At 43.3% G+C, this 12,163-nt stretch overlaps 1 protein-coding gene across 10 annotated transcripts in view; it reads left to right on the forward strand.

Moving 5' to 3' along the window:
* The window catches only part of RAPGEF5 (Rap guanine nucleotide exchange factor 5), a 328,587-nt gene that overhangs the window by 102,267 nt on the left and 214,157 nt on the right, over nt 1–12,163 (forward strand). For 2 of the 10 annotated variants that reach the window (XM_045793054.2, XM_087860978.1), the window contains exon 1: nt 1,993–2,238. The exons of the other annotated variants lie outside the window; for them this stretch is intronic. In XM_045793054.2, coding sequence (XP_045649010.2) covers nt 2,008–2,238 — 231 coding nt within the window. In that variant the 5' untranslated portion in view covers nt 1,993–2,007. Of the gene's footprint in view, nt 1–1,992; nt 2,239–12,163 lie in introns of those variants that run through there. 10 annotated transcript variants of the gene reach the window in all.

The raw sequence follows: 12,163 nt of genomic DNA on the forward strand, positions 1-12,163 counted from the left end.
ACCCATGTTCTATTTTGGAGCAGAGTAGGTTCATGGTGTGATTCGAAAGGTATTACCAGGTGTGATCTGGCACAAGCCATAACAGAGTTATGTTGACCCAAAGTGTCCTGGAGGACCTCTACTGGACCAGGACTAAACTAAACGTCTAGTGGACCTCTAGTTGATGTTTCAGGAAGAAGTCTGGAGTATGGGGTGGCATTCTAGGGCTCAAGATGATGGCTGATTACCAACTGGAGTGGAAGTACTTAAGCATTATGTAAACTGGTATAGTCTTAGATGATAACACAAGGGGAATTTCAGCCTGGAATAATTGTGATAGGTATTTGGAAACTGGAATGGATGATAGAGTTCACTGCAGAGCTCTTTCCAGTAAACACACATGACTGAAGGTGACAGGATTTAAGGCCTTCTCCAGTGTCTGACCAGCATCCATTCTGATATTTTTTCCTGCTTCTCCATTATGCTATCCCTCTCTCTCAGCAGTATGACATATTCAGTGTCCAATAAGTTTGGTGTCATACCACCTTGGTGTTTTTCTCATGTTTTTCCTCCTTACCTGAAGGATCCTCACCTTCCTTTCTGCATGATTGAATCTTTTACTCTCAACCTTACGGTCTGGCTCAAACTCCCTTCATTGATTTTTTTCCCCCCATCCCAGGGCAGAAACATTTCTCACTTTTGTGGCCTGGAATGCTCATTATCCATACTCACTTGGCAATTACTAAGAGTACAAGGCAATATCTTTGTTTTTCTATGTGTTTTTCTACTGGGCGAAAATCTTAAGTTCCTCAAGGGCAGAGATCACAGGTCGTTCTTTTTTCTGACTGTGGCCATATTTCCCCATATGGTGGCCAAGCATCTATAACGTGAGGGGCTGAGGGTACAATAGTTAAACCAACTGAGAGCTCTGACCTGTAATCCTTACTTGTCCATTCTTTTTTTTTTTTTAACATGAATAAACTTACCCAATTTTAACAAGTCTTGGGCAAAGATGGAACCCCAGCGTCCTACCAGTGAAGACTAAAAGGCCTAGCTGCCCCTTGTTGAAGACAGACTGCGTGGGGATGTGAAGATATGCGGCTATCGGGATTGTAAGGCCCTGCCGCAACAGGTTCACTCCAGATGCTCCACTCTTCCTAGCTCCTGGAAGGGTGTAAACAATGATTCACACCATGGTCGGCCTGCGCAGTTTACCAAGCACATTCATCACATGCATCAGGCTTTCAGGGAAGGTCAGGTTCCAACACGTAGCCGAGATTCACCTTCAGGTCAGCAGACTTACATCTGTTTTGCTAAACACCTATCATAGCCAAGGAAAGTTTTCTCCCCTTATTCTTGAGCGATGGATGTGCCAAAGAGGGGACAGTGTGGGGGCAGTTCTGTCTCAGTGCTGTTTGACTTGTACCAGAATATGGAGCCGATTTTGAAGTTCTTTGGCAAAAACCGTTTTGAGGAATAGCGATTACGGTTTGGGTCTGGATTGTGGCAAAAGCAAGGAGGGGCTGGAAGAGGGAGGAGTGCCCCAGACTTCCCAGTTCACACGGTCGAAGTCCAACTCAACCCAGGCTGTTAGGTAAAGGGAAGTGAAGGGAGACTTTTCAGCCTCAAGGGAATTTGGGGGTGGGGTGGGGTGGGATGGGCAGTAGAGTGGCTTTGGTGGAGGATTCTGGGAATCCCGCACCTGTGGATGAGCCGGTGCCCAAGGTGTTCCACCCTCTTCCTCTTGGGTTCCGGGAGTGGCTGAGGGGGGCCCGGCCGCGGGCAGAGGTGAGCCGCCGGAGGGGCGGGGCGGGGCGGGGCGGGGCCCGGCGCACCTGGGCGGGGAGGGGGAGGTGCGCGGGGCCGAGCCTGCCGGGGGCCGCGGCGCGCGCCAATGGGCAGCTGCTGGCAGCGCGCCCCGCGCCCGAGCCGCAGTCGCGCCCTCTCGCTGCCTGGCGAAGGCGCGGACTGCGCGCGGAGGCGAGCGCGGGGGAGAAGAGCTGCCGGCGCTGCAGCCGCCGTCAGGGCATGAGGATGGCCGTGGGCTCCGTCAAGATGCAGCCGCCGTGCGAGAGCCCGGCCCTGGCCGCGGCGGCGGCGGTGGCGGCGGCGGACGGCGCCCTGCGCCGCAGCCCCAGCGCCCGCGAGCAGGAGCGCGAACAGCCGCCGGCGCCGCCGCGGCCGCGGCTGAGGGACCTGCCGGCGTTGCTGCGGAGCGGGCTTACGCTGCGGAGGAAGCGGAGCGCCGCCGGGGCCCGGGTGAGTGGCCCCGACCGGCCCGGCCCGAGTGGGCACGGGCGGCGCGCACGTGGAGCCCGCGCCCACCCTCCCGGGCCGCAGAGGGGGCGTCTGGAAGTTGGGGAGGTAGCGGAAGGGGTGCCCTCGTGCGGGGTCCCGGGACGGCGGGGTCGTGGGGTACCCCCCCTCCAGTGAGCGACGGCTTCCCCTTCCCCCAGATGCACCTGACTTAACCCAGGGGCGTCTGGATTTGGAGAGGCGGACCATGGGCATCGCCGGAAGAAGGGCCGTTGCCTCTCCCCAGAGGGGGAGCTGCAGGTGTCCCGTACCTAACAGTCGGCCAGCCCTGTTCCGACAGCAAGCCTCAGGCCCCAGAAATGGGAGCCCAGGCTGCAGGAGGCGTGAGACGTGAGCTTGTTTGGGACGCCCCGTGGCAAGCTTTGGGCATCGGCTATGGTTCTGGCCGCCGCTGCCACCACCGCCACTGCCGAGGTGGAGACAAGGGAGTTGGAAGTTCCCGGGCGAGCTTGTAGCTCCTGGGTTCTGGAGTCTCCAGCGCTTAGTACTTGGTGACGCCCCCTTGAGCGGGAGGGTGCACGCCCCCACCCCGCCAAATCTTAAATACTGACTTCCTGATGGTGTGTTCAGATACGATTTCCTGGTGAGGGAGTGTCCTTGCTTGTGCATCTAAGTGCATTTAATGGCCCGAGCAGGTCGGACATGTTTTGTTTGTTAAGAAAAGGGGGATGGCCTGCTGATTTTCTCTTGGGACCTTTCACAAGCCTCTTAGGAGGGGTCTCAGGCCAAGGGGCTGACTTACTCGGGTTTCCCTGCCCACCAGGGCTTTGGGGCAACTTTGGTGGGTTCTACTTAGTTCTTTAGAATTTGTCACCATTAAACAGGCTTTACTGAGAAGCTGCAACAATGTAGATTTGGGGGGGGGGGTGTAAGAAATTGAAGTCTTGGTTGCCTGCTTTAAAAGAAGACCTTACTGGAGGACCTGTAGCTCTTAAAAAGATAGGTTTGTGGAAACGTGAGAACTGGGGAGGAACATTTGTTTTGGTGTGGCTTCTTTGGGCAAGATGGGTAGGAATTGGTGTAGGTCTTCAGCCTCTCCAGGTTGTGTTTCTCCTTTCTTACCTACTTTCCTTCCAGTGTAGGGATGCCCGTAGATGATCTACCTCAGAAGGATGTTCTGAGGATTAGCTGGGTGTAGGACGGCTTAAAGTCCACGACCAGTGGAGTTTAGGAATTGCCCACAAGTGACCTTAACGTGGGGCATGCCAGATTGGCTGCAAAGAAAGCGAGGCAATGTGTCCCAAAGATGTGATAGCTAGATAAACACAAGAACCAGAGTTATAGACTTTGCGAGAATCTAGGGAAAAGTAGGTCAAATCGTGTTCCTATTATCCTTGACAGTTACTTTTTCATGGCACAGAATACTGAAGCCATGAGGGCAGCCAGGCAATCTGTGAGGGGAATTGCTGAAGGTTTCTGTATAAATAGATCTGTGTGTTCATCTGCATAAAGGCTTGTGTTTCTTGCTGCCTGGGATGATGTTGTGTGCCTTGCCAATATACATATTTGCTCTTCTTAATTATTCTGAATGTGGTTACTTCAAATAATATGTACTTCGTTAACCCTTCTTTGATCCTAATACTGTAATACTTTGGGACATTCCAAACACATTTCATATATGCATGGCCAGTTTTTTATTGGGGAAAGATTGTCAAGTTTTCCAATGTTGGAAACCCATGCTTTTTCAACTATTTCCCCTTCCTTTGGCCTTGGAACCACCTTTGTGATTTTGGAAACTTCCCTAACACATATAGGAAGGAGTTTGAAAGAAAGAAAGAAAAAAAAAACAGGTGAAATATGTACCTGTATTAGTCTGTTCAGGCTGCTGTAACAACATACCATAGACTGGGTGGCTTAAACACTAGAAGTTGATTTTCTCACAGTTCCTGGAGGCTTGACAGTCCAAGATCAAGGTGCCAGCAGACGGGGCCATTCCTCGGTGCACATGGATGCAAAGAGAGATCTCCCTCTCTTCCTGGAAGTCCCCTAATTCCATCATGGAAGCTCCACCCTCATGACTGAGTCTACCTCTGAATACCTCCCAAAGGCTCCATCTCCTAATACCGCCACAGTAGGGGGTAGGGCTGCAACAGACATTCAGTCCAGAAGGGTTATGTAGGAAAGAGAGAAACAGGCGAAATGTGTACCAAACCAGCGGGTGACTTGTGAGCATCTGGGGTCACCTGGTTAGCCCTTTAATTAGATCAGTGATGCTCAGGCAAACAAATCATGGCTTAGATCCTTCTGGCGACTTCAGTTTTATATTTTATGGGCTGCACCTCCAGATTATAGCTGAGTGATTGTAGGGACAAATAAACACAAATTTATTACCACTGGTTATGAAAAAAAAAAAGGCAGCTCTAGGTATTACACAAGTTGGTAAGAAGGTTTGCAATTTCTGTATTGACCAAGATTTGGTTTAGGAATACTTGTGGCACTTGTCCATGCTGCCTTGGGCTCTCACAAATCTGGACAATCTGACATCAACTGTCATCAAGTAAGCGCTTTGTAGGTTGTGTTGCCCAACCCAGGTGCCTTGTAGGCTGTCTCTTACTGGGAAAAATTAAGCTGACATTTGGTTAATACTGCAGAACTCCTGCGTGCCTTGGTGTAGTCACTTCTAATCATATGGAATTCAAAATGCAAACTATTAAGACTTTGCACTCTTTGGGCTAAGTGCGGAATAACTACATTTCGCTTTGTGGGAGGACCCTAGCTATCTCCTAAAATAGTGGCAAGATAAGGCACAGCTTGAATTCCCACCAAAACCCTTCAGTCATTTTTTAAAAACTGTGTTATGGAGATTATAAATTATGAGAAGTAGTACGATAAACACCCAGCCTTCAACACTTACTAACATTTTGCCAGTCTTTTTTCATTTATTTCTCTTCCCCACTTTTTTTGTGAGGGCTGGTGTATTTTAAAGCAAAATCCTAAACTTCCTATCATCTTACTCATAAATGCATCAGTTTACATCTCTGGTAAGGAGTTTTTTTCTTTAAAAACAAAAACAAAAAACAAACCCAAAGACTTCTATGTGTTTTTCATGCCTAAAAATACTAACAATGATTTTTTAGAAGATTTTATTTATTTGAGAGAGGGAGAGAAAACGAGCAGGGGGAGGGGCAGAGGGAGAGGGAGAAACAGACTCCGCACTGAGCAGGGAGTCCCAGACATGGGGCTCAATCTCAGGACTCCTGGATCATGACCCGAGCCAAAGGCAGATGCTTAATTGACTGAGCCACCCAGGTGCCCCTTAACAACGATTTCTTAATATGATTCCCGTATTCTCAGAGATCTCTTTTTACTTATGATTTGTTGGAATCAGGAACTAAATAAGGTCCACACATTTTATTCAGTTGTTAGGTTTTTAAATCTATTTTATTTTGTTATAGTCCCCCTTCCCTTCTTTTTTCATGCCATTGATTTGATAGAGAAAGTGGGTACAGGTCATTTGTCTGGTAGAATGATCCATTTGCTGGGTCAGTTTCTCACTTGTGTCATTTAACTTGTTTCTCTATTCCCCATGTCTCCTAGAATATGGCAATTAGATGTGGAGGCCTGATTAGATTTAGGTTCAAAGGCAAACATCCTTTGTAGGTCGTGCTGTTCAAATCTGTTGTATCACAACCACAAGACACATGATGTCTGCATGTGTCTCTTTTTGAGATGTTAAAATTGATTAGTGGGTTCTTACCTTTCTACCTCTCACCTAATGATTGTAACATCCATAGATGTTTGTAGCCTAGATCCATTGTGTTAGGGATTGCAAAATGGTGATTATCGAAATCTATCATTTCTCTTGCATTTATTGTTTGGTATTCTGACTATAAAGAAGTTACTCTCCTGAGCTGTTGGGATCTCCTGAAATTCATACGGTATAGGAAAGACAGGAAAAGGCTTAATTTTTTTTCTTTTATCAGTTTTCTGAGTGATGATTTGGTACCCCTAACAGTCTCCCATGATAATCTTGAAGTATTATAAGAACTTGTGGATCTCCGTTTATTTGTTTCAGTCCATTGCAGTCAATATTCTTTTTGACCCACAAGTTGTCCTTATCTGCTGTATACCTTTTAGAAGGCCCTAGTAGTCTCTGATACCTTTCTTTCTTTCTGGCACAATATACTCAGCTTATCTTGTCCATTTCCTGCTCCAGACATGAAATCAGCCATGTCCCCAAAGAGCACTAATTCTTTTTACTGAAACTGTTCATTTCCCCCCAGCCTTTGCCTCTCTTAGTGGTTGTGTTATTTTTTTTTTTAAGATTTTATTTATTTATTCGACAGAGATAGAGACAGCCAGCGAGAGAGGGAACACAAGCAGGGGGAGTGGGAGAGGAAGAAGCAGGCTCATAGCGGAAGAGCCTGATGTGGGGCTCGATCCTATAACACCGGGATCACGCCCTGAGCCGAAGGCAGACGTTTAACCGCCGTGCCACCCAGGCGCCCCGGTTGTGTTATTTTTTACCCTGGTCTTATGCCTTCCATCTTAAGTTTTTTGTTTCTTCTTAAATTCTTCTCATCAGGCTGCTTCTAAGACTGTCATTTTCTCCCTCTAATAAAATAGCTGGTAACTACCATTCCCTCTTTCTATATATACTGTCAAATTGCTGGGGCTGACTTATTTTGGGCTTTGGCGGCTGTGATCTTTTCTGCAGTGTTCTACCACTTCATCTCTTCAAAGTCTGTTTCATTTACAGCAGACAGAATGATTCACCAATTGTGCCAAATTGACTGTTCACCAAACAGTGAGAGTCCGCTTTTGGATTAGTGTTCTCTCCCCTGATTTCTTCTCGCTCAGGCAGGGTCCCCGAGGCATGGCAGGTGCTCTTCAAACTTGAGCAATTGGAAGAACAGCTAGTGGCTCTCTGCATGAGGTTCTCTCTTTTTCATTTATAGTCTCTACCCAGATGATTCCTTCTCAAAAAAGAACAAGGTAGCCCATTTCCTTTGTCCAAGCTAGAGTATTTTAGGTGTGACTTAACACCCTCCTCTGCTGGAAATAAGACCTTATTGATTGAGAAACACATACTGCTTCAAGTTGTACCAGTGTGCCTGATTTATAGTCACTTCGTAAACATATCTTACAGGCAAAGCATGTAATTTTAATTCATTCTTTGTATGTAAATTCAAACCAATGGCTAACACCTCATGGCACTTAATTATGTACCATGTGTGTTCTGATCCAGTCTTCATTTAGCCCTCACAACAAGCCCGTGAGTCCGATGCTATTATTTGCATTCTACAGATGAGGAGACTGGAACAGAGGTGGAACTCGCCCAAGATCACAGAGGCAGAGGGAGGTTTGAATCTAGCCAGTCTGGTTCTATAGTCCGGGCTCTGAATTGACTTTCTGGTTGTCCTCAAATGCACTGAGGACAAAGGGTCTATTTTAGTCTAAACTAATTAGCCTTCTAGTACCCGAGAGTACTATATTACCTTACCACTCTGAGAGTAAGTGGTTGATAATGCCAGATGCTAATCTTTCTTTCATTTGAGCACTCTGAGGCTTGTGATAGACCTACTGGGTGTGGGGCAGGGAGAAGGGGGAAATATTGTGGTTACAGGCGAATGGTAACTAATATTGACTAAAATTAAAAATAGCATTCAGTGTGTCATAAGCGAAAATCACCCAGGCCCACCTTGATCAAGGCCAATACAAAAAGGTTGTGAATTCACCCGCTTACTTTTTTCTTATCTGCTTCTGGTAGCCTGTCAGAGATCAGGGCCATTAAGGGAGGCAGGCATCTTCCAGGGAAGGTGAGTCAGATCAGGTATGAGGGACACGTGATGATCTTCTTTGAGAAACCCTGACTTTGCACCAGCTCAAACCTTGATATTATGAACCTGTGTTGACCATGGCTACAAAGTAAAACTCCATGAACGCTACCTCTAAAAATATTTATTTGACAAGAAAGAAAAGAAATGATAGATCCATTTATTCTACTTTAATTTCATGTGAATTCTGGTAAAGGACCTCAATGACAAGTTAATGGAGTATTTACTTTCTCTGTCCCTCCTCTGACCCCTGGCGTAGGCTTTGTTTGCCTAATTAGATCCAAGGAAAAGAGCATGCGCTATGGCTTCAGAAACTGGGTTTTGATTGCAGTACTGTGATTCTGTATCCTTGCGTGAGTTTTTCTTGGAGTTCTCCGAGTCTCCGTTCTTCCTCTAGAATGACATATATCATGGGTCAAGTTTTTCCGAGAAGAGAGACAATATATGGAAAGGTTGGGGTACATTGGAGTTTGTATTTTTCCTTCCCCAGCTGGATGCTTATTCTGCACAAATTGAAATTTATAGACATACTTATAGGAATCTAGTAACAAAAAAATTTTGCTTTCATATGCAATGTCAGATAACATGTTTTTAAAAAACAGAATATCCTAACATATAGTGACTATCTTAGGTGTTATCTAAATACTGGTACCATAACAAAATATTCTGTTTCACATTTGCACTGTTTCTTAAATTGACTTGGCAGTAATTGGTAACTTGTGTAGCTGAAAATAGATGGAAAGGTGGGAGATAAGTCACTGGTGATGACTTTGAGTACTTGTGATTTTTTTTTTCCCTCAGTGTTGCATAACAACCTTTGTTAGGAATACTGATAATCCCAGTAATGCTGTGGGATCTAGAAGTAGTTCGTGAGAAGTTAGAGAATTTCATGTGAAGGCAAAATAGTTAAAATCAGTGACTTAATTTTTTGTGGTCAATTGTGATAAATAATTCATAAATGGATGTGGAAAAGGGATGGTCGGCAGACACCACTGTGGATACTGGCACATCTTTGCCAGATTTAGCCTCCTAAAGACACGACGTATGTTCACCTGTGAGGAAACTACAGTCTAGAGAGGTTAGGTAACTTTCCCCTGGTCACCCAGCTAGAAAGTTGTAGAGGCAGAATGGAGCCCAGGACTGTCTGATTCCAAAATCTATGGCTTTTCCTCAACACCATGTTGTCTAAGACTTTGACATAATTATAGCCAGTGGTATATTGAAACAGTAGATGCACGAGACATTTCAAGTCAGTGCAAAACGTAGCTCATTTTCTTCCTGGTGTCTTCAGTAATGGCTTCTAGGATCAGTCTTTAATTACTCACAGGTTTGACAATGGCTTGGGCAGCAGCTGTCCCTCATCTTCCAGCAATACCAGCCATTGTACAAGAAAGAAGGCTTGGCATGACTCATCCTGGAGGCCCTTGTTTTCCCAGGAGGTTTGGAAGCTGACTAGCTTCCCAGTACAAATGCACTTGGAAATTTATAAAGCAAGCAGGCCCCTTTTCTGGCGTGTCTAGAAGATGAAGAAAAAAAGGAGGAGTTTCTTAGAACCCAAAATACCCCAGGATTTGGGTTCCCAATGGCAACTTGTTTGCTGTTTAAGAAACTTCAAGAATTAAGAAGTATGTGTACCTGTCAAAGTAACTGAATCCATTTACAACTGAATAAAAGCATCAAGAATATACAAATATATTAATAAAATTAAACTTTGGTATGGTTACCTTTTAAGGTGGTATTACTACCTGAGGCAAATGGCTCTTACTTGTTTTTTATCTCCGGCCTTTTTAAGAATCAAAAGCTAGCACCCCAGAAAAATGCACGTGTAGATATACTTTCTGCATCTCATTTCAGAGGGCTGTGAATATCCTGAAGCCTGGTCGCCCTCTAATTTAAAAGCCTTTCCCTACTCTGTCTTCCAGAAAGTACCACCATGGTTCTGTAATTATTTTACTTTGTAACCTTACTTCTAAACATTTAGCATAGTATTAAGCACTCATTCAGTTGTCAGTAAATATTTTCTTGAATTAACATATTTTATCAGTGTGTTGAATTAGAAATTATTTGCCTCTGAATGTAGCAAATGTTTCCATAGACCCTGGTGGTGGTGGTGATAATTGTTATTGTTTAACAAATCCTTATATCACACTTGTGGTGTTGAGGTTCTTTGGAGTACTAGTAAACAACCTCGTGTGGCAGTTACCCTCATTGTCTTCTTTTTCCCCAAAGAGGGGAACAGAGAGGTACAGAAGTACAGATTTTGGTATCTCCCAAAATGAGGTACAGAGAGGCTTAGGAAGATGCCTGAGGTCACCCAGTAAGTGGAGGAGCCAAGAATCGAACCCAGGAAAATAGGCTCCATATTATGAGGTCTATCTGTTCTGCTGTAGCCTCTCTCTAAATAAAATAATTAATGTATTTCTTTAATTACAGTCTCTCTTTTTTTTTATTTTAATGCTTTTGAAATAGGGATGTGTATTAAAATTCATGTGAACATTTAGTGGGATACTTTTTCCCCCCTGTAAACCTATTATTAAATTGGTGGTATGTCTTAAAATTTTGATATGTTAGAATAAAGGTACTATAGTAAGTCATGTTTTAGTTTTTAAAAGTAGCTGCATGGTTTACTTGTAGAAATATCTAAGTAAATCACAGCTTTAAAACAGTGCATGTAAACACAACCATGTCTGTTTATAAAGTGTGGAAAATTTGGGTTAAGATTATATTAACAATTTATATGAACACTGATATTGCTTGGGTAATAATATAAATGTCAAAGGAGAGTAAATTTAATATTTTCCTACAAAAAGCATGAGTAGCCTCAGAGTAATGTTGAAGATTGAAGAAACTGAAATTCTTTTAAGTGAAATGTTGTATATATATATTTTATATTTCTATATTTTGTATATGACTTCTTATATATAATATAATATAAACAAAGTTATATTATGTATGATTACATATAAATTATAATTTATTTTTTAAATTATATTTAAATGTAATCTATAATTTGTATATAATGAATATTATATAACTATATAATTTATTATACAATTGGTTATATAATTTATTGGTTTCCCAGGCTTTTTTAAAGTAAAATTTAAAAGTTAAACTTCTTATATAAATTTATTTTTTTAAATGAAGAACTATGAATATACTGAAATGATAATAGATTTAGACTTGTCTTTGAGTCACCACTTTGTGTGGTGAGTTGGCAGATCTTACCTTCTGTGACTCAGTTAAACTTCTAAAATTTTGTCTGCTTTGTTCATAAGGCATTGGCTTCTCCCTTTTAAAATGCTTTTCATTTTGCACTATTTGTGTTATCCTAGAAAAAATCTTTACTAAAGTTAAAGAGTTCTGAAAACCAGGGCTTCTTCAGTCTACCTGGTTGTCTTCCCATATTTTTTTTCTAACTGGTCTAGCAACTTAAACTCCAGCCCCATTGGTGGTTTTGTTGTTCAGTTGAATTTGACCTTGTCAAATCATTTACCTGCAGCTGTTCTGAGGTATACATGCAAGTACTTGTGATTGCCCAATGCTTACACCTTTGGTGCTGACTGTAAATTTGTTTTACTCTCTCCTGTAACTGTTGCGGGAAGTGAACAGCTTATCACTTCTGTTTGGTCTAACACTCTAAATGTTGACTATAATGAACAAACACTACAAACGGTTTGCTCCATCATTTTGTGCTGTGAATTTATATATAGGTATGAAATCTTCTTTGGTAGAAAAAAAAGGAGGAAAGATGTGTGATGATACCTTCTAGAAATAGAGCAAGTATTATGCCTATTCAATCTATTAAAATAGAATTTGATTGTGACATAGTAACAACTGTGTGACCTGGAATAAGTTAAATAACCTTTCTGAGTTTGTCCCTAAAGTGGAATACCATTGCTCTGTCATGAGAATCCATAGTGTATGGATAGGGGACCAGTTTTCATTTCTTACTTCTTGTCTGACTAAGGTCAGAGAAATGGTCTTTCTCCACTGAGATGCCAGTTGAACCCCAGAACACTTCGGGTCATATCTTAGACAAATGGAAAGATGATCATTAATATTCACCAGATCTCTTGAGTTGGAGAGAGAGA

The sequence above is a fragment of the Ursus americanus genome, chromosome 3 (genome assembly GCF_024610735.1).
Source record: "Ursus americanus isolate L20-20 chromosome 3, mUrsAme1.1.p, whole genome shotgun sequence".
Taxonomy (NCBI): Eukaryota; Metazoa; Chordata; class Mammalia; order Carnivora; family Ursidae; genus Ursus; species Ursus americanus.